The 22,422-nt window shown below is 32.1% G+C and overlaps 1 protein-coding gene across 1 annotated transcript in view; it reads left to right on the top strand.

Annotated features, from left to right (window-relative positions):
- The window catches only part of LOC131936362 (uncharacterized), a 73,958-nt gene that overhangs the window by 36,503 nt on the left and 15,033 nt on the right, over positions 1-22,422 (top strand). The window contains exons 23-46 of the mRNA XM_059293345.1: positions 44-155; positions 887-1,044; positions 2,029-2,131; positions 2,291-2,433; positions 3,122-3,365; positions 3,806-3,961; positions 4,477-4,637; positions 5,169-5,312; positions 6,695-6,797; positions 7,259-7,380; positions 7,882-7,984; positions 8,642-8,791; positions 9,361-9,530; positions 10,114-10,274; positions 10,677-10,840; positions 11,492-11,650; positions 11,990-12,112; positions 13,357-13,482; positions 14,162-14,294; positions 17,938-18,130; positions 19,012-19,185; positions 20,041-20,211; positions 20,938-21,124; positions 21,567-21,769. Of these exons, the coding sequence (XP_059149328.1) occupies positions 44-155; positions 887-1,044; positions 2,029-2,131; positions 2,291-2,433; positions 3,122-3,365; positions 3,806-3,961; positions 4,477-4,637; positions 5,169-5,312; positions 6,695-6,797; positions 7,259-7,380; positions 7,882-7,984; positions 8,642-8,791; positions 9,361-9,530; positions 10,114-10,274; positions 10,677-10,840; positions 11,492-11,650; positions 11,990-12,112; positions 13,357-13,482; positions 14,162-14,294; positions 17,938-18,130; positions 19,012-19,185; positions 20,041-20,211; positions 20,938-21,124; positions 21,567-21,769 (3,663 nt within the window). The remainder of the gene's footprint in view (positions 1-43; positions 156-886; positions 1,045-2,028; positions 2,132-2,290; positions 2,434-3,121; positions 3,366-3,805; positions 3,962-4,476; positions 4,638-5,168; positions 5,313-6,694; positions 6,798-7,258; positions 7,381-7,881; positions 7,985-8,641; positions 8,792-9,360; positions 9,531-10,113; positions 10,275-10,676; positions 10,841-11,491; positions 11,651-11,989; positions 12,113-13,356; positions 13,483-14,161; positions 14,295-17,937; positions 18,131-19,011; positions 19,186-20,040; positions 20,212-20,937; positions 21,125-21,566; positions 21,770-22,422) is intronic.

Here is a 22,422-nt window from a genome sequence, read left to right as displayed (position 1 = left end):
AAGACTGGTAGTACATGTATAATGTCTAATCGAACTGTTACAGGCATTGGCTAAGAAATCTGGAAAATGTAAACAAGACATGACCTTGGAATGCAAGAACGCACCTGCCACTGACAGGGTCAACTACACGACTTGTGATGGAACAGTTCGTAAAGGTCAGACACCACGGCCACTCACAGTTGCATATATATATATATATATATATATATATATATATATATATATATATATATATATATATATATATATATATATATATATATATATATATATATATATATATATATATATATATATAATTAAATTATACCTACAGTTGATTTTTTATAATTTAAGCGATAAATTGTGCATAGATGTAAATCCTTGTATCAACCTTAAATTTCAATACTATAGCCCCCATTTATGTGAAGAGTACAATGTCACATATATCAGACATAAAGTACATAGTGTTGCAGAAAATGCCATTATGTCAGCCTACACATACTGGCAGACAGAGTTTTCCAGGCATCATTTCGGAGCCCCCCCCCCCCCCCCCCACCACCCGAAGCGAAATACCATTACCAGTGTCCGCCCACCGGGAAATTTAGTCCGTCCCCTCCTCAAAAATTTTAAATGCCCCGACACCGTTGAGAAGAAAAAAGACTAAAATAAACACTTCTGGCTGAATCAGTCTATGCCGTACAGTTGCTTGGTTACCACAAACATAATCCTAGTTCTAATCCTAACAACAATATGACCCTATCCTATTCCCCATCCCATCTGTAGCACCCAGTCCCTTGACTTTCCTCGATGCTGTTTTATCTCATCCACCTTTTATTCTGAGAACCCCCATTATTTGAACTTTCACCTTTCATAAACTTATTTATTTCCTGTGATGTATTGCCAGGCTGGGCAGGCAGTTTTGGTCAAGAAAAATGTTCTTGTGGTCTATATGGCAACTGCGCCGGCGGGCAGCTGGCCAAATGTAACTGTGACATGAACGATAATGTAATTCGATGGGACACTGGCACTAACATCAATGTTGGAGAGGTTCCAGTTTGTCAGGTGATTTGACAGCTTTTTTATCTTTCTTTTTCGTTGGTGTTATTGTTTTTCATTTCCAACAAATTTAATTTAGATCACATCTATTCTAGTTCTAGTAAATCTGATAAGTTAGGCCTAAATATTAAATAATAGGGCCTATATATATATAATAAATATAATCTAGAGCTACTAAAAATATTAATAAAATTAATAATTAATAGTATTATTAGCCTAGGCCCTAGCCTAGGCCTACTAAATTTAACTAAATTAATAAATATTAAATAAATAATCTGATTAATCTTCTGTTTTCCATAATAAACTACTGTAGAATGTAGATTTAGTGACTAGTCTAATTAAAAATTATTAATTAAATATAGATCTAGATCTAGAATAGTATATATTATATATCTAATAACTACTAGATTCTATTACTAAGTAAGGTAACTAGGCCTGCATGTTCGAATTACTGGCGGTAACGATCTAGAAAAAAAAAGTAACCTTTTTAGGCCTTAGACTTTAGACTCATTTAATTCAACTTGATCTACTAGTCTACTAGAGATCTAGATGTAGATCTAGTTAATGTAAAGTTACATAGAGTCTAAATGTGGTTTTGCTTTCTAAATAGTTGAGCATGTTATTGATGAATGAAAATGTATTACTAATTGCCAGAGTTGCTTCGTAATTTATTACCTATGTTTCTTCCAGACTTTTTTTCCGGGGGGGGGGGGGGGGGGTCACTTGAAACTTTCAGGGGGACAGGGGGGGGGGGGGGGAGGGCAGACATTGTTAAAATAAAAGTATCTACTTTCTATATAAATTCCATTTTCTTTGTGGGGCAGTAGACTGGAAGAAACTCTGCTAACTACTTCATATAAGTTTCATTTTCAAGTGTGATGAGATGGGTGCAGGTTTTATTTTATTTTTTAATAATTCATTTTATAAAATCAATCAATGTAAAATTAAAATTTAAAATAGTTATTGTTTTCCATCTTGTATGTGCTATAGATCTGCTTGACTGTTTACCCCAAACCACCAAAAGGCACCACCCCTGCACCACCATCTTCTCTCAAATTTTCTGTTGGAGAATTCAGTTGTGATGGATATCAAGGTAAGGACTGTTGTAAACTTTAAAAAAAAAACTATATTGAAAATCTTTGTAATATCTTAACACTGAATTTTTGACGTTACATAAAACCTGGTTTTAGTTTCTTTATTGAATTCCCATTTAAGTTTTTAAAAGTGCTAAAAATGTTTATTTTCTTTTAAGGGACACGTAAGAACTGTCAAGATGCTAGAAATGCTTACGGTGCCACCATCAGAAGCGATTATGAAGCTTCGATTGCACTGGACTCAGATCCACCCATTCCATATGGCTGTAAATTTTTGCCTAGTCCAGCTATTGGCATCATGGTTAGTAAATCTATTTGTATATTTGAGATTTGTCATCTTTTTCTAAATTCTCGACACATATAGTAAAAGATGATGAATCTATAATATAAGAAATATACAATAGAAATTGTGCCCAAGACAAATGATTATGGTAATGATTTTCTGACATTTAACAAAACTACCTCCAAGTAATTATCATCTAATATAATATGAATCTCAAACCAGAAAGTGGGTTTCTGCAAATGAATCATAGGCAATGATAAAACATATTTTTGAAAATGTTAAAATAATTAAGTCTTAAATGTTAAAATAATATTTTATTAGTTTAATAATCTCATAGTGGTACAATAGTAAAGCTAACTATTGCCTGTATTGGGTCCACCCAGCTTTGATGAGCACCTGACTCATATTATGGGAAAAAGGTGACTGGGCAGAGTGCTGACCACACTAAACCTCAAATACAGAGTTAGTTGAAACAGATGACTTAATTATCTGCCATTTGCTACAGACTTTGTTGTTTAATCAGGTTTTTATTAACTATCGCCGATCAATGTTGAAATTACATGCTATGGTCTATCATCCATTGTAAGTCACATGGAGATAAGATACTCAGAATAAGCCTATACTTGGAAGTGTTGCATTTGCCTGATTTTTTTTTTTTAAAAATTATACTAAATGTGTATGATAATGTACATGTTCCTTTTTCCAGACTGTTAAACCAGAGACCAGTGTGATCCAACCTTCACCAAACACTACTGACATCAGGATTGTCTATGTGACCATCAGTCTGCAAATCACAAGGCAAGCCATGCAAACAAATGGCTTCTGCGTTCAAAATTTCTTCATCTTCTGCGCCAAACCAACCGACCTTCAACTGGGTGGCAAGTATGGCTGGTACAGCTATGACAATGTGATCAACTATGAGTGGAATGAATTCCCCAGCAATCATGATGGTAATTTCTTGCCTTCCTATTTGTATTTACACACAACAATTTATACTCTTTCAGGTTTTTCCTAAAGAGCATTTTTTTACCCATCCCATATTATAAAAAATTGTTGTTAACCATTCCTGCACAAACAAAATTTATAAAACAATATAATTCCACAAAGTTTTTGATAGTCTTAAATAAGTTATAGGATTCACAGCGTTTTGGAGAAAATTTCATATCCGTACCAGTGAGTCAGGAAAATTGTGTTACAAGTAAAAATTGGTTAAGCCAATTTTTTCTGCTTATTTATCTAAACAATAACAGATAGTATAAATCCAAAGCAATGTTTTTTATGCAAAAATTAATTTATTTTATGATATGACAGCTATGTACTACGTAAGATAAAAAATAAGTCTTAATTTTAGAAAAGAAAGAAATTTTATTGTTTTCTCTATGCTTTACAGAGATCAACAAAGTAATTGCAACTTACAAGGATTTGTACACCAAATGTGGCGCCCCGAGAGGTTTCAGAATCACAAAGATGGACGCACTTCCTGTGTCACGTCTGGTCCTCGCTGGTGTTAATATTGGAATTGTTCTAGGCAGTGTTGAATGCTATGGTCAGTACATTTAAACTTAAAACTCCATTATATAAAAATGTTGAATTTTATGTGTGATAATTTTCTGATAAATAAATTATTAGATGCAGATGTGTTGTTTTTTAAGTAAGGCCTAAAAACCCTAAAAAAATAATTACATACAATATTTCTGATCCTCCTTAGCTTAAGTGGCTGTTGAATAGATATGATTTTAAAATGTAAAAGTTGTTTTTACAAAAAGTGTTTACAAATATCCTCTAGGATGAAATAATTACAGACCTTCATTTTAAATACAAATACTCAAAAGTGATTGTAGAGATAAAATCAGATCTTAAAAATTAATTTGCTAGGTTTGTCTATTAAAGTTATATATAGTTAATTTTTTGTTATCTAATTAATGACTAAGACATAATTTAAATGATAACTGGAACCTTTAATAATATTTAAGTGAAACAGACTTCGGTTGAAAATCATTTATCATTTAAAACTCAATTGTTCACATTTTACCCATGTGTTATAATAAATATTTTTTTCAGATCTTAAGAAAGATTGCCAGGAAATCATGGACACACCCTCCAGAAACATTGGTCTAGTCAGTGGAAAGAAGTTTGCTATTGATGCAGATGGCACAGGTTTTGTGGCACCTTTCCAGGTCAACTGTGAGTTCAACGACACAGAGAACGTTGGCACAACTGAGGTATGAAAGGTGGCTTCAAAAAACACATTTGATTTTTTTTAATTTATATATGGTATACACAATCATTTTTTACTAAACTAAATGTTGTTAATATGTTATTAAAGATAATAAGTGGGTAAAGTAAGGTTAGATGGTAGAGCTTACAACTGCAAACCCAAAAATCTCAAGTTTGTATCTCAGTCATAAGTATGTATAAGTATGTAGTTCACCCAGCTCGGATGGTTACCAGGCTCATGTTAGGGAAAGATATACATCTTGGCTTAGTGCTGATCACACTATTTCCCTGTATGCTGAGGTCATTGATCAAATGAATTTTATTTTACATGTCTTGTGTACAGTTGATGAAATAAATAAGTATAAAATTAAATAAAAAATGGATTACACTATTAAATATTATTGTCATTAAACAAAAATTTAAAAAATGTATATTTAAAATTTGTGTTTAATAAAATGATTATATTTTTAAAATGTTTAGCAATTTCATCTAAACGAAATCTGTAATTTTGTATTATTTCTATTCCACACATACAGGTACCCCTATTAAGCAACTACAGTGGCCCTATCTCTGTGACAAACAAAGAAGAACCAGGCAAATTTGAGATCCCAATTGTGTATGATGGTGTTACACCTGAGCAGGCCAACACACTCACACAGAATGAACCTTTCTGCTGGCAGGTAAACTCCACTAGTGATTGGTGTAGCTTTTTTTTTCAATCAATAAAGAATAAGATTATAATCATATCGTAAACCATACTGCATTTCTGTCTTTAAGCAATGTTCTTGACATCAAGAAAATATTTATGGAAAAAAATTGTTTCTTTTATTTACTTAAATAAACATAAAAGTTTTGTAAAAATAAAGATTTTTTTCAAGTTTAAAAAAAAAACCTAGATGTTGGGATTTTTTAAAAAGATATCTCGGAAAAAGCTAGCTTTATAGTTTTTTTAAAAGGCTATTGTAATGTTACTCCATTGCATTAGGCATAAAAAGTAGACTAGACTATGTTAGACATAAATTGCAATTAACACTATTAACAAAACAAAAAGATACAATTATTAATTTTTATGTATGTTATAATACTTGTTATAATACTTGAGCATTTTGTAATACTTTCCCACGTTTTCTTTAACTTGCTTTCGCGTCTGTTTGTTTTGTTCTCCAATCAAATCTTGCGATCGAAATTTCGGGCACTTCCCGGTTAGCTAGCGCGCTGAAATTTTCAGGGAAGCTTTGTTTCCGATGACCATAGAATATTCAATTGTTATTATTACTAAATTGATCCATGGAAACATTTTATTGAGCATTTTAGAACGCTATATAATTGTAGTAAAAACGTGGGGAAAAGGGGACATAACCAAGTAACTGTAATTTGATGAAAACAAGGTTCGGTACTCTCCCTCTTTGCTTACTGAGTAGTGTTCACGCGGTGTTTGTGTACAAACAACCGTATCAAATGGTGGCCAGAATGGGGGAGACGATATGGTCGAGTGGTTGGGCACACGATTGCGATCCCACTCGACACGGGTTCAAATCTATGTGTTCTAGTCAGTAACGTATTCACACAACGTGTTTTTTACGAGTTGTCTTTTTACGAGTTGTCTTCGTTTACCCAAAAAAAAGTGAAAAGATAAAATCGATAGCAAGATTTTAATGCAAACAAACAAAGACTAAAAAGTAGAAAATAATAATCATTAAAAAAGTTTTTAAAAAACCCACGTTTTCTGATTGAACTAAAAAGTAGAAAATAATTGCTATACATCACAATAATGCAAGCGATCACTCTACTATAAGCGATCAAAAATGTGGGGCGCCGTGATTTTCGTACAGTTTCTAATACTGTTGACTCTCTACAAGCTCCCTAATAAAAGTCAATAGTATTATCTAATCAATAGTAATATAACTTTTACTTCGGCGCCCCACGTTTTTCATCGCTTATAGTAGAGTGATCGCTTGCATTATTGTGATGTATAGCAATTATTTTCTACTTCTAGTTCAAACAGAAAACGTGGGTTTTTTAAAACTTTTTAAATGATTATTATTAATGTTTGTTGTTATAGGGAATGAGCTACAGTTGCTCAGTATCTCCAATTAAAAAAACCAATCCCCCCAGCACATTCTATACACTCTACAACGGTAAAGTTTCTGATGGCTTTGGCACAGGTCAGTTTTCTTATTATTTTGGTTTCATTTAAATATATAATTTTGCCTTTATTTATTTTCTCAAATAAATATATTTTATATGTAACTGTAACACGTGAAGTAATCATAGTGAGTTTTTTATGCAGGAAACAGTTCAACTAACTAATGATCTTCTAAAAATCAATATGTTTTATAATATAATTGTGTACATTTAGCTTGAATTAGTAGGTCTATATTTTAAAAAGTAATTTATTTAAAAAGTTTAAAATTATTTCTTCTGCAAGCAATATGGCCTATTTTTGTACCAATTTCTGGCCAGATTTTAAAAATTTAAAACATTTTGTTAAAATTGCTGAAAAAAGAAAACTTGATATTAATCAGTTAAAATTGAAATTTCTTATCTATCAGCCTATAAAAAAAAGATTAAAAAAAATTAAAAGTTTTGATAAAGATCTAATGAACTGATATTGTTTCACCACCAGCAAGCAACACCTCTCTGCCAGGGTGTGCCTGCACCATGACAGGCACCTGTGAACCAGGATACTCATGTCACTGTGATGCAGTTGGCAAGATGACAATGGACCAGGGTGTGGTTACTGATAGGGTTAGTAAAAATGTTGTTAGAATATAATAGCACAGGCCCACAGTCATTTTCTAATATTTATCTTTTTTTTTGCAACCCACTATTTTAAGAGGTAATTCAAAGACATATTTGTTTAACTAAAGTCAAAAGCTGAACAGTTAAATAGAAGTTTTCTTCAAATATTTAAATGATTGAATGCACTCACTTTTTAGAATGTAAAAAAATATTTTATTTAAAATATAAAAACACCTATTTATTTTAAATTTTATATAACACTAGTCTTAAAGAGAAATATTGTAATTATTAAAATCTTAGGCCTACTATTTAATATCTATCTATTTTCTTTAGATGAATAATGTTACATCTTAAGTAATTTATAAAATGAATACTTCAACTGAAAACATGTAACATACAAAGAATTATCGTTTTTCTTTTCAGTTTATTTTTTCTTGTAAAAGTTAAACTGTTATTAATCTACCACTTAATTGGTTCATTTAGAAATTAATCCTTTTATTCTACCAGCAATATCTGCCCATTACTTCATTCAAAGTGGGAGGTCAGGTCAGAAATGTTTCTACCGCCTCAGTCCAGGTTGGCCCTATCAGATGTGCCAAGGTGCCCTTAGGTAGGTCAAGGTTACACCACATTCAGGCTCGTTACTATAGCAACAGTTCTTCTTAAGGATTTTTTTATGAATAAACTCATGGTCTTACAAGTCACTACAGCAATATTTATCAACAAACTCATTAAAGCAACTACTATTTATAACACATGCTAATAATTGTTTAATAATTGGTATCTGTTTATATTTTAAATTCATTTTACAGCACCTAAAATATTTCTCTGTTAGGTTACTCTGATAATCTGTGTTTTGTGTTTCACTTTAGAATTAAAAGCTCATAGTTAACTGTTCCAAAATGACTGACAAGCCATTTGCCAAATTCTGATCAAATGCATTATATAACCTACTTAGTATATTATACTAAAAGTTTTCTTGTATTTGGTTTTGCAAAAGAAGTATTATTTAATCAAATTTCATCTGTTGTGTTGGTAAAACTCTTTACATTTTATTAACTGTGCTCATTACAAATTACCTACAACTGGTTTAATTTATTAGTCTATTTGATGTTCAATATGCAACCAAAGCATCCGTTAATAAAAGTCTAAAGTTAGTCATTATTTATTTGTGTTACTCTCATCGATCTTATTTGTTTGTGTTACTCTCCTTGTTATTATTTGAATGCACCTCACAAAAGTCACATATTTGTTCTGTGTTCACCAGATCCACCCAGAGACTGCCATGATGCTCTGTTAATGAAGACCAAATTTGGCATCAACTACAACACCAACTCTGAGTACTACATCAGCCCTGATCCAAGGACAGTTCCTGGTCTTCTGGTGTATTGTGACTTTACTATTCTTCCAGGAAAAGGTACACAAACTAAATACGTGTGTCATTGTACTTCAACTTATTAGATTTCTTTGGAGAAGTACTTATTACTAATTTAATACTTTTCTTGATTGAAATTTGGTGTAAGATATAGTAAATACAGTGCAAACAATTTATAAAGTAAAATGGTATATGATTAAAATTTTAAGGCCATTACATTAATAATTAGTTAATATAATTTTTTTTAGGCTTTTGGCTGTCTTTCAACTGAAAGCTCCATGTTAATTTTTATCATTTTAATCATCATTTTAGTTTTGATATTCTTTCAAGAAATGTCTACTCTAGTTCATTTCTGGAATTTTTTGCAATAAAAACTTAAACGAAATAAACAATTATAGAGTTCTGGTCAATTCAGAGATGTATTGCGAAAAAAACTTAAATGAAATAAATATGTTTTATTGCATTTTTATCTATTCTTTCTAAAACTGAACATGTATAAGAAATTTTACAATTAACCAAAACAAACTATAATCTATATATAGTATAATTATAATTTAAATTTTTATTGATAAAAATGTTGACAAAATTTAACATGGTTTGATCCTGGTAAGGTGTCACCATTATCAACACAAAGAACACAACAGATAAACCAATCAACAACAACCCTGACCACCCCAATGAAGTGCCATACTACGGCCCTACAGATGAACAACTCAAGGCTATTGTAACAAGATCAGGCTACTGTTACCAGGCTGTCAAGTTCAACTGTATTGGTAGCACTGTATGTGGAATTTTATTTTTTGGATTTTTTTATGGAAACACTAAAATAAGATCGGTAGCCCTGTAATTGGAATTTTAGCTTTAGGATTTATTTCAATTAATGGCTAGCTTCAAAACAAATATGAATAAGTGGTTTATAAGTTATTATTCAATCATAGATTTGATTGATCACAATTTTTTACCAAAAGTGTTGGGATTGCTATTGAGAGGCTGTTTAACATCCATGAGTAAACCCAGCTCTAATGAGTACCTAACTTGAGTTGCAGAAAGTAGCTTGGTATTATGTGGAAACTACAAATGTTTTGTATGCACCGATGTAATGAACAGATAAACTCGACTTCCTTTAATCTATGGTTTGTCAGGTTTTGAGTGCAAGTGTATTTAGTAAGTAGAATGCATGATCACAAAGAAAAAATAATGGGGAATGTTTGAGTTTACCTATCCCCAGCAAATAATTAGAGTCAAGTACAAAAAACTAGACTTTGAATTGGCCTTTCAATGTCATAAAATGTGTAGTCTATTAAAACTCAATCTATGTCATTTCTGATAAGATAAATATAAGATATGAAAACTATTTTTTAAAGTTCCTTGGAGGTGGATCTTACTGGCTGACTGTAGGCTCTAAAGAAAAACGTCGCTTCTGGGGCGGGGGTTTACCAAGCGAAGACTTGAAGGATGGAGTCTGTGCTTGCGGTAGGGAGGAAAGCTGTGGAGGACTGGACTCATCATATGGTCAAAAGAGCAGGTCAGTTTGCAATAACATTCAACGTTTGTTTACTTTTTGATTTGTTGTAAACTGATTTCTTTCAGGCTCTGAAAAACCTTTGAAGTTTGTTAAGCATTGATTAATAAATATTTCTTTTCCTTAATATTTAAAAAAAGTGTATATTTTTTTTTAAATGAAGGATACAGCTTAAATAAATATACATTTTACCTCAGCCATAAAATATTTATAAAAGTGTTGGTATGAAATTATAGTAAAGCAATGGCCATTGTTTTTTTTTTTACTAATTTTCAAGCTTTTAGAGTCATTGCTACTAAACAGAATAGTTTTACATAAAGCTTAAAGTGAGGACTAGGATTAGGCTAGTAAATAGGTTAAATCATGCTTTTCTGACATATTACAAATAACTCCTGACTTTTCAAGGCGCTGTAACTGTGACGTGGCAGATGACAAACGCCGTTCAGATGCTGGAATCATCAGCCAGAAGTCCTTGCTGCCAATCAGCCAGCTGTGGATTGCTCGTTACGCCAAATTTAACTCTGTCAACATTACAGTTGGTCCTTTGTATTGTTCACCAGAGCCAATGAGTAAGTCGGTTATTCTTGTAATTGGGATTTCAAAGCATTCTTTTTTCTAGCGTGTCAATCTGCTCTTTATAAATACAGGTGGGTTAGGTTTTTAGTGGAATATAATAACATGTTTAGCTTTAGAGGTAAGGCAGACTTAGGGCTACGGTTAGGTATAGGTTTAGGATTGACATTGTCAAGTTATATGAGAAGTTTTTACAAGCAGGAACCCATTGCCACTAATTCAATATTATTCTCGTATTTTCCAATTTTCAGACACCGTGATTGAGAACACTAACACTTGTAATGTAGTCAAGTCTATTATGGCTTAATTGTTGTCTATACACTGCATTGGAGGAATGAATTCCTTAGTGTTCATTTAAAAATTAAATCAACCTTTAATTAACTGTTTTAATTACCAGTCAGTCTAACCTGTTTTTATTCTATTTATTAAGAAATTATAATAAAATTTTGTGACATGTATTTTACTTTTTTCTATAGCCAACTAGCCTACTCCAAGAAGTAAATTACATTGTTGTTTTTGCATAGTATTATAACAAATTTTATAGTCATGTTTTTAAAATCTATCTTGCTGCTTTTATGTTTTAATTGCATTCCGTGAAAAAAGATTCTATAAACTGTATCAAATTTTATTTAAAATCTTTATTAAAGAGTTTAACGAATGCAAGCTGGGTTTCAATGACTGCCATGAAAAGGCTGAATGTATTGACCTGGATGAGGGCTACACCTGCAAGTGCTTGCCAGGTTGGAGAGGAAAAGGAGTTGTACTGGCCAGCAGAGATGCAAGAGCCAATGGCAGAGAATGTATTGGTGAGTTAGTTTAGCCTGCTTCTAACCCCTCTTTATGGTGAGTTAGTTAATACTTTATTTATGGATTTCCTGTTGCCATAAATCTGGAACAAAGATACAAAGCTTTCAAATGCCAAACATTTTTTAAATTAATAAAAATAAAAATAGACATTTTAATTTAAAACAGTTCTTGAAACATGTTTTGCTTTGTTTATTCTAGCATGTTACATCTGGGGGGAAAAAATCCTAGTGATTTCAGAACCAAACTTGATCAAGTGCATTCCAATTTTTAAAATTTTGTCATAATAGCTCATTTAGAAGTTAAAATCTCTAATGTATTTATATTATTCTCTTGACTAGATGATAATGAATGTATTGCACTCAGCCCTTGCCCATACAGCGCCAACTGCACTAACACACCAGGTGACTTCTACTGCACCTGTAAAGAAGGCTACAGACAAACTGGCAAAACAGAATGTGAAGGTATTTTATTATGCTAAATCTGGCTAATGTTTGCAGCACTAGGCTAACAATGGTGTATAAATCTGGGACTACAGCCTATTGCTTGTCTGTTGTCCAAAACATGGGATAGTTCATATAATGTAATCCAGTTAAAATTAGATAACAATGGATATAACAGTAGCCTTACTGATAGTGGACTAAATAGGCCTACATCAATACATGTTTAGGGGTCGGCGTGGTCGAGTCGGTAAAGCTCATGGTTGCTAAACCAAAAAGTTTCGAGTTCGAACCCTCGGGCAGATGAGGCTCGTTAGCTGGGAACAGCCACTCTTCTAGGAGAGACAACTCCAAAATTAAACAACTGCTGCCTTGTAGTTTGTTCTTGGTTGGACAAAGGCTATGGAAGCAAATCCAAAAAGAAAAGCAGGCTGAAATCGGAGTCAATGGCCTCAATGGCGCATAACCAGTTGACACGTACCGCTTAATTGTGTTGGATGCGTGGCCGAGTCGGCAAAAAGCTCATAGTTGATAAATTCGAACAAAGTCTCGAGTTCAAACCCACTGGCAGATAAATCTCGATCCCCTTCACCACTAATAATTAAGAAAGAAGAAGAAGAAGAAAATACATGTTTAATCTTAGCAATTATTTAATTTAAAATTTGTTTCTTTATGCTTATTTGTTAAACTGTAATTTTAAATGAGGGAAATTGTCTGCTTATTCACCGTCAGCAAATACTAATCAATTAGCCTTGTGAAAATTTAGCATTCATTTTGTTTTTAAAATGGTAAATACTTTCTGAAGTTTTTTATTGCCTGTTTTTAGTTACATATACAATTTCAATAACATAAAACTTTTAAATCAAGTGTTTGCAATTATTGTTTAGATATTGATTTGTCTGCCAATAATAACCAAATTAATTTTTATATTTTTAGACATTGATGACTGCCTTAATAATAACTACATTATTCTTTTATTTTTAGACATTTATGAATGCCTTAATGATCACCTCATTAATTATGTATTTTTAGACATTGATGAGTGCCTTAATGATAACTACATTAATTTTTTTTAGACATTTATGAATGCCTTAAAGATTACCTCATTAATTATGTATTTTTAGACATTGATTAGTGCCTTAATGATAACCACATTAATCTTGTATTTTTAGATATTGATGAATGCCTTAATGATCACCTCATTAATTATGTATTTTTAGACATTTATTAGTGCCTTAATGATAACCACATTAATCTTGTATTTTTAGACATTGATGAGTGCCTTAATGACAATCTCAATAACTGTGATGAAAACGCCCGCTGTGAGAACCTTGATGGAAGTTTCAGGTGTATTTGTAATAAGGGCTTTAGAGGAGATGGTGTCACTTGCATACGTTAGTAAACTTTACTTAATTCTTAGCCTGTCACCATACATAAGTTAACAAACTTATAGCTGAAGTAGTAGTTACTGTGTCAAACATTTTAATGTATAAATGGTCATCACATTATGTCACAGGAGTCATAGAATTAAATGAACATATATAGCACACACTGTAACATATAAATGTTAATAACATTTATATAATGACAATAATAATACATAAGTTAACAAAGGTTACTATATTAATCATATTATTGTATCAACAGTCAACTCAAGGTGTGATACAAATCACTGCATAAGAAAGTAACTACCTACATTAAATGAACATTATAATGTAAAGCACCAACTAGGAAATATTTATTTATTCTTCAATACAATAAACATAAACTGCAAACAGTAACAAGCTCTGTTTGTTAATGTATCAAACTGCTGTAGATTTAGCACATTACATTGCACCATAAATTATTGTACCATAACTTTATTTTACCACAAACTATAGTATAACTGCCTATTGTATGACAAAATTTAGTACCACATAATAGTTTATTGCATTGTTTGATTTGTTTTAAGAAATTGATGTGATGAAATCAGTCCATTTCAAATTATAATTAGATTTAATTGGAGTTCTTTGTTTAATACTTCCATAAAGACTAATGTTTAACTATGGAAATGGTATATCCTTTCATTTACAGCTGTTGGACAGTGTGCCTGCTTTGGTGACACTCACTGCAACACTTATGATGGCAAATGGCTAGACTTCCAGAGCCAGTGTACCACCACCATGTCCAGAGATGGCTGCAATGATGGGGAAACCCCCACCTTTAAGTCAGTACAAAAACTTTCTTCTTTACTAGTTAAAGCTCATGTAGCCAAATTTCTGCCAATTTTTATGTTAAACCATATGAATATTTGTTGTTTTTCCTTATGCATATATAAGCCAGAATAAGTAGTCTATTATTTAAAACTAGGATAACACTGGAATTTCTGAAAAGTAATTAATTGGTAAAGTGGAAAAAGTAATTAATTGTTGATTGCTAAAAGTAGGTATTCTAAATGAGCCGAAAAAAACGTACTGCGCGCAAAAAAATTTGGTCGGGTTGCGCCAACGCTCGGAGATCCGATACCATAATACATACGATTACACTAAAAACTAATATAGAAAGTAGAATGGACGCCCTTTAAGATGATATGACTTTGCACGCTGTAAAATATAATTTAATGCTAAAAATGATAGATTTAAAAGTTTCAAATGATTTTTTTACACGAAAAAATTATTTTACAGCCGGCAAAATTATATATTCAGATTGGGCGTCCAATTTACTATAAAAATGTTATAATTTAATTAACACTTAATGTATGGTATCGGATCGCAGAAATAAAAACGAACGCATACGTATCGTGATGACCCGCGCTAACTTTTGCCGGCTTAAATCTAGTTTTGCGTAATGTCACGGAACACCCGGCTCAAGTTCAAAGCAGGATTTTGTGTTTATTCGCGGATTACCATGGATTTTAAACAATGTCTTGGTAAGTTAAGTGCTTTATAAATTATTAGCTATATTCATTTTATTTATAATAAACTGCTGCTTTAAACCATTGGCATTTTAGTGTCCACTTATCGGTAATTGCTACACGCTTAAAAAAAACATTTACAAAAAATTATCTAGACCTTTTTTAAAGTTCTTTGTATTTAATTTACGATTACCAAAATAAAAAAGGAATGCACAGTTAAATCAAAAAGATGTTTAAAAGAGTGATAGAATTTAATTTGTATTCGTGAATTTTATTAATTACTAACATCGAGCGATTAAACTATCAATATATTGTCGATATTTCAAGCCGCTTGTCGGCCATTTTTTTTTTGTTGCCTTCTCGTAATGTTGGATTCAACTATTATATTACGCAGGGTTAACAGCATACTTTCAATTTATTGTAGCATTGTTTATTTTGTTTTTCCTAGTTTAATAGTTAACTATTCTATATAATTGCAGTAATTACATTAAATTTTAGAATACTACGATCGTTAATGTTTCTTATCTCTAGGTTTATTGAACTGACGACATTAAAATAAAATGTAGCCCCCCTTCCATAATAGTTTAACCCAAAATTGTTTCTAGATCTACTTAGATTAGTTAGATTCACTATTGATTTCATGTTAATATTTAGTAGTAGAACTATCTAAAGTGTTTAAATTTAATATCTAAAAAATCATTGAGCAGCCTTACTTTTAATATTATTCTATTTACAGAGCAAGATACTAGCAAAAGAAAGGGGAAACTGAAAGACCTGCCAAAAATGTGTATTGTTTGTGTAAGCACCAAGCGCACTACTGAATACTTTTGAAGGAAACCATATGTCAGATGTTAGTATTTTCTGCACTTTGCTTATTAGTTATAATGATGTAATGTTACATGATTGATATCTAATAAGGTATAAAGATATACAGACCTACTATATAAGTCAGTATATTGGAAATGCTAATTAATTGTTTTTATTCACAGACATTTTCTATACTCTGGACCAATGGAAAGATCCCTTATTAGTTTCCATAATTTGATGTGTGCTGCCAGTTCACAATAATTTATTACAATGCTACTCCAAACCTTGAAGAAGAAGACAAACTCAACCAAGATATTGACTATTAATTACAATGCTACCCAACCTCATAAAGAACTTTCCCAATCAGGATATTGACCTGTCTTTTTGAACCTGCTCAAAGATTTCTGATAATTGTATAAGTTAGGACCTAGACAATTCCAGATGTTGACATTGATCAATAACTAACTAGCAGAAATAAATTTACTGGTAACAAGTAAATTTAGGCTAAGCATGTGATGATTAGGGAGCAGAGTAACAAAACTAGATGAACATCACAAAGCTAACAGGATCATTTATAAAGAATTTTAGTTTAATTAGTTATCTTACTTCATCAGTGTTTAAAAGGCATGAAATTTCTTCTTAGTAAGTATATAAGTAAAGTAATAGTATAGTTATTTAATTTTTTATAACAAAGTAATGCTAACATGTTTCCTACACAATTTATATTACTTTCTTAAAAGTAAGGACACTTTTTGCAAGATGTTAGGTAATGAAAATTCTTGATTTTGGGCGTTAAGGAAGGATGCCTTATATTGTTTTGCAGAATGATTATTTTATGTTTCTGTGTTTATTATATATTAAGAACATCATGTGCTTTAAGATGGTGTAAAATTTATTAAGATACCTTACTTTAATATTTTTTAATCATTTTTTGAAAAAGGATGAAATTTCTAATTTTTATAAACTGACCTTGCAGAATCTGGTCTCGCTAATTACTTTCTTTATTAATTCTTTACCTGCTTATTTCATATTAACAAGCTTTGAATTTCCTTTCTTAGAACATTTATATTATCAATGTGGCTTAATTAGTTTATTTTATATGATTTTTTAAAAATGACTGTAAATTGACTTTTTGTCTCCCTTTTCGTATTTTGGTAAAATTGTGCTTTGGCTCATTTTTATGTGAATAAATTTTCTATTTATATCTGTCTGACTACCTTGAAAAAAATTGGGTTTGCTATTTGTATTACTGGTTGTGTGTGCAAGAAATTTGTGAGTTCTAACTTAGTTATTTTAGAAGTTAGTAGGGGTCTCAAATAGACCCTTTACTGCTCGAAAAGCGAACACATTTTTCGAGTTTTAAAAAATTCATAACTTTTTTAAAAATGGACATACATCAATAAATTTGGTGTTTCTGTTCTGATGAAAGCAATCCCTATCAGGTGGAAGTGTTAAATTTTATTTAATTTCATTATGAAAATTTCATTTAGAATACCTACTAAAAGTAAAGTCATCTTTTTTTGGATTCAATGGTCCATAAGGCAGACAAAGTAGAGTTCATCTGTTTCTTGACCATAGCATATGAAGGAATTATATGGTCAGCATTACTTCCAGCCGCCTTTACTTCTTCAGGTACCCATTAGAGCTGGGTGGACTCTAGGAACTCCTTCAGTCTTGGGTTCAAAATCAAAACTTGAGATTTTTGGGTTATCTGTTGAGCACTCTACCACCCAGCCATTCCATTATAAAAACAGACATTGGAAAATGTACTATAATCAACATTTTCTTTAAAAATAGAATTGGAAAAATTTGTAAAGTAAAAGGTTCCCCTTTTAAGACCTAACAATCCATAGGGCATATGAAGTAGAGTTAATGTTTCTTGACATTGGGATGGTGTGGTCAGCACTGTGCCCAGCCGCCTTTACTTTCCATATCGTGAGTAAGGTACCCATCAGAGCTGGATGTATTCAGGGACATCATGCAGAATCAAGTCCAAAGTGAGATGTGAACTCAGAATTTTGGGTTAGCAGTCCCGCAGTCTACCACCTGACTATATCGTCCCACATGGGAACTTGGAAAAATAAGTAAATTATAGTCTGTGGTTTTTTTTTTCCAATGTATAATATTTCTTTGTCAACCTTTAATCTAGTGTTCAAATAGTTCAGTGGAAAAAGGACAACATCAATCCTGGATACTTCTCATGGATTAAAAGTGTTAAAATCCTGATCTTTGGCCATGAAATAGTCTTGGACCAAGATAAGCGTGCATTTGTGGATGGAATTTTGACCAAACAATACTCTGACCAACATCTGTTCAGTGTCACCATTGTGAACTCCAGAGTGGTAAGTTTTCTGTGTTCAATTGTGCTATTTCATTTATATTTTTTTTAGTTTGTTGTATTGTGTTGCGTTTTATTGATATTTTTATAATAAAACTAATATTTTTCATTACAAACTTTGAAGGGCCTGTATTCTGTTTTGATTTGATGCATGTATTGTTTATCATAGTCTAGCTCTAGAAGAAACAACCATTAACTGGTTCTAACTTAACTAACTTGGTATAACTTTCCTTTAGGCCTATAATTTAATTTTAATAGTAGACTACTAATTAGGAAAGAGTTAAAGGCCCTCTTTACATCTTTAGTTTTACTGTTATTTTTAAATTTTATTTTATTACTATTTTTTAGCTGGCCATGAGGCACCTAAAAATCTATTTTTAGAAAGTCTTAACATGTAGTTACAAATAACTGATATAGTTATGGATTCTATATGTAAATTTTTTTCATCTGGAGTATTTTAAAACATTTTTTATGATGTTCAATTAGTCTTTTAAAAAACAAGAAAATATTTGTTTTAACGACTTGGTTGATTCTTTCTTTTTACCATTTCTCTTTTTGTTCAGTGTTTTAATCAAAATCAGTATTTGATTCATGCCTTTCTAGTTATCTGATAGATATCTAGATATTATTTGTGTTATTTCTATGTCTCATATTTAAAAAAAATTCTTTTATTTTTCCTTTAAGACCAAAAGCAAATGGCGTTGTTGTTTTTTTTTAAATATGGACTCAACAGTGCAATTAAATGCATGAAAGATTTTTTTTTTAAATATGGACTTAATAGATCAGTTAAATGCATTAAACTGATAGTTTTTTTTACTATAAGTCAATTCTTTTCTAAAACTAACTTTATTTTGCTTATTAATAAATATTCAAATTTCAACCCAGAAATTCCAAAGTATCCAAGGAATTGAGGTCTACTGGGACTGGAAGGACACAGTTGAAATAACTGTAGCCCAAGGATCCCTGAACAAAACCTGTGGTCTATGTGGCAACTACAACAACAACCCTCAGGACGATTTAGTGCAGGGTCCTGCTTGTCCAGACACCAAAGGAAAATTGGTTAGTTGTGTTTTTACATCTTTCAGGAGAGAACTAAGCTTAATAAATGTCACAAAAGGTTTATTTTTTTATTTTTACACCTACTTTCAAGTGATTAAAAATCTTTATAAAATTTCTTGTCTTTTTTAGCACCTGCTTTCAAAATATTAAAAATCTATATAAGATATCTCGTCTTTTATTTTTACATTTACTTTCAGGAAAGAACAAAGCTTCATAAAATAGCTCATAAGCAACTCTAAAAACATAAATCATGCAAAAAAACCTAATTAGTATAAGATTTTACTACCCACACATAAGAATTTAAAAGTTTTCATGCCATACCCACTTTAAAAGCAAAATTATTTTTAAGAGTTATAAATTTGTGAGAATCTAAAACCAAAATAAGCGTTAATTTCATTATAGTTTAACTTAGATATTAGTTGTAATAATTTGGAGGAGATACAAATATTTAACAATTATGAAAACTGGTAAAACAAGGCCATATTGAAATATTCATTTTAATCCCAAATATTGAAATCTGACAAACCATATATGAATATATGATGTTTATTTCTGTAACATATAAAACCACAAAAAAACATTTTAATATTGCTGTACACAAACTGCCTTATATTTTTAATATTAAGAATTTAATTACAAGCTATGTAACTTGAATTGTCATTTTCCAAAAATTTAATTTGTGGGAAGAATTGACATCCATTATTTATCAACCTAAAGATGTAACAAATCAATAAATAAATTTAAGTATGTAACTGGTTTAATGCTTCTGTCACAAGATACCTAGTACATTCTATCTCTGCACTTCTTGCATTACTTTGTCACGTCTTGTCTTATAAATATTTTATTCTGACCTAGACAACCAACGAGCACAGTTTTGGTATCTCATGGACTGTCCCTGATCCTAAAGCAACCGAATGTGTTGTGGACTGCAACTTTGTGCCCCCAGTGGAGGAATGTGCTTTCCCAATGCCCCTGGTCAAGAAAGAATGTAACAAAATTATGAACACCACAACATCACCATTTAAGGTAATATAAATCTTAGAGAGGATTACTGTAAGTAGTGGTAGGTCAAAGGTCACCACACTGTTCTCACAGGTGAATTTTTACACAATTACTCTTAGGTCACAATTTTTAATAAGTAAAGCTGCCCTTTTAGACTTAAAGATCCTTTGGGCAAATGAAGTATACAGAATCTTTTTCTTGACCTTGGCATATATTACTTGATTGTTTAATATTTTCCTGTTAAGTCCTCTGGTGTTTGTGATAATTTTAAATGAATGGCTTAGGAAAGTGGTAGAGTTTATGAATGGTAACTCAAGTCTTGAACTCAACTCCTGCCTTCGATTTAAGTTGGAGAAGTACAGGATGTTTGTCATTGTGTTGATAAGGCCACACTACAGATGTACCCATGGGGTGGTGTGGTCAAATGTCTGGCAAATGAAAAGTCTTTGTTGTAGCACATCCCTGTCCATCAAACTGTTGAGTACCTGATCTACGTTAGGGAAAGTTATGGTGGCTTGGCACACTATCACTTCACATGTCAAGGTCACAGAAACAGGTCGCCACGTCCAAAATGCAACTTTACTTACAGATATACCCTAATTCACCTGCTATCTGGTTTATAAAGTTTACTTTTATTTCTGCTGGTAAGAAAAACTTAATGATCCTATTCCAGTTACTATTTAAAATGTGTTTATAAATTAATTATGGCTAAATCAGTTTGCCAATACAATTTTGTTTTGGCACCAACAGAATTGTTGGAAACTAAAGAGCTTGGATGATCTGGCTCGTTTGACCAAAAGTTGCGAGTTTGATCTGTGCCATGATGACAACCTGGATGAGGCGGTCTGCAGGTTTGCTCAGATCATGAGTGAGGACTGCGCCAACAACGAGAAGGTTGAGATCACAGACTGGAAGAAGGACATCACAGCTTGTGGAAGTAGGTTCTAAACCCACCTTCACCCACCTTGCTAATTTTTTATATCGTAATTTGTGAAAATAGATTCTAATCCAAGTTCTAGCAATATTGACAGCAAGTGTTATTGCAATGTGAAGGATTGACACAGATACAGAATCGCTCCTGACTTTACTTGTACTATATTCTGTACCTGTGTCTACCATTAGCGTTTACATAATACTCTCTGTCAATATTGCTATTTTAGTAATGATGCTTCCTTCCAACACATCCATATGTTTAATCCGAGTTCTATCCACCTCACAAACTTCTGTATCATAATTTAAGGAATTAGGTTGTCATCCAAGTTTTACCCACCACACAAATTTCTCTTTCAAATTCACCTGTAAATAAAACCAAGCACATAATTTTCATACTTTAAATTAAATCTTGAAAATTTTCAGTGTGTTTATTTCTTTTCTTCCAGAACCAACATGCAAGAACAACATGATCTACAAAGACTGCGGCACAGAAGAGCAGGAAACCTGTGTGAGTGTCAATGACACCCTAGTTAAAGACACCATTGTCTGCATCCAAGGCTGTTTCTGTCCTTCTGGCCTGGTTATGGAAGATGACAGATGTATCAAACGCGAGGAGTGCGGCTGTTCTCGTAACAATGGATACATGGCTGTAAGCTGAACACATTCTCATGAATAATTTATAAATAATTAATGCTTTATATGACACATCCATAACAAGCGAGCTTATTTCTTTTAGAAACAGAAAACTAGGAGTGCTACAAAGTAGTAAACAGTTAACAGCAGGTATAACCATGAAAAGGCTGATTAACAATTTTTAATTTACAAATAGCTTATTGAATGAGAAGGGTTATTTTTGTAAGCCGCTTCTAAAACAGGACTTCATTAATAAATAATGTTGTAGTGCTATCTAAAATAACACTATTTTCAACCCTAAGTTTTAATGTACCACCATACCTCTTCTGTATTGAGAAAGTTTATTGTTTCAGCATCATCATCATTCCTTTGTGGCCCCTGGGTAGCAAAGGGCTGCAACCACACATCTCCAGCGGACTCGGTTTAGGGCTGCCCCCTTTATCTGTGCCCATGTGTGCCCAGCTGCTTTCGCCTCTTCTTCAACCGTTCTTCTCCATGTCTTCCTTGGCCGGCCTACCCTCCTTTTTCCCTGGGGATTCCAGTCTAAAGCATGCCTTGTGATGTTTTCTTTTTCCTTTCTTAATGTGTGTCCGATCCATCCCCATTTTCGGGCCTTGACATCTGTCTCTATTGGCTGTTGCTTTAAAGTTCGCCATAGGTCTTTGTTTG

This window comes from Physella acuta, unplaced genomic scaffold (assembly GCF_028476545.2).
Source record: "Physella acuta isolate Inbredline_101_S28 unplaced genomic scaffold, ASM2847654v3 ptg000005l, whole genome shotgun sequence".
NCBI lineage: Eukaryota > Metazoa > Mollusca > Gastropoda > Physidae > Physella > Physella acuta.
Note: the sequence above shows the minus strand (reverse complement) of the source record. Positions and strands in the feature narration are given on the sequence as shown.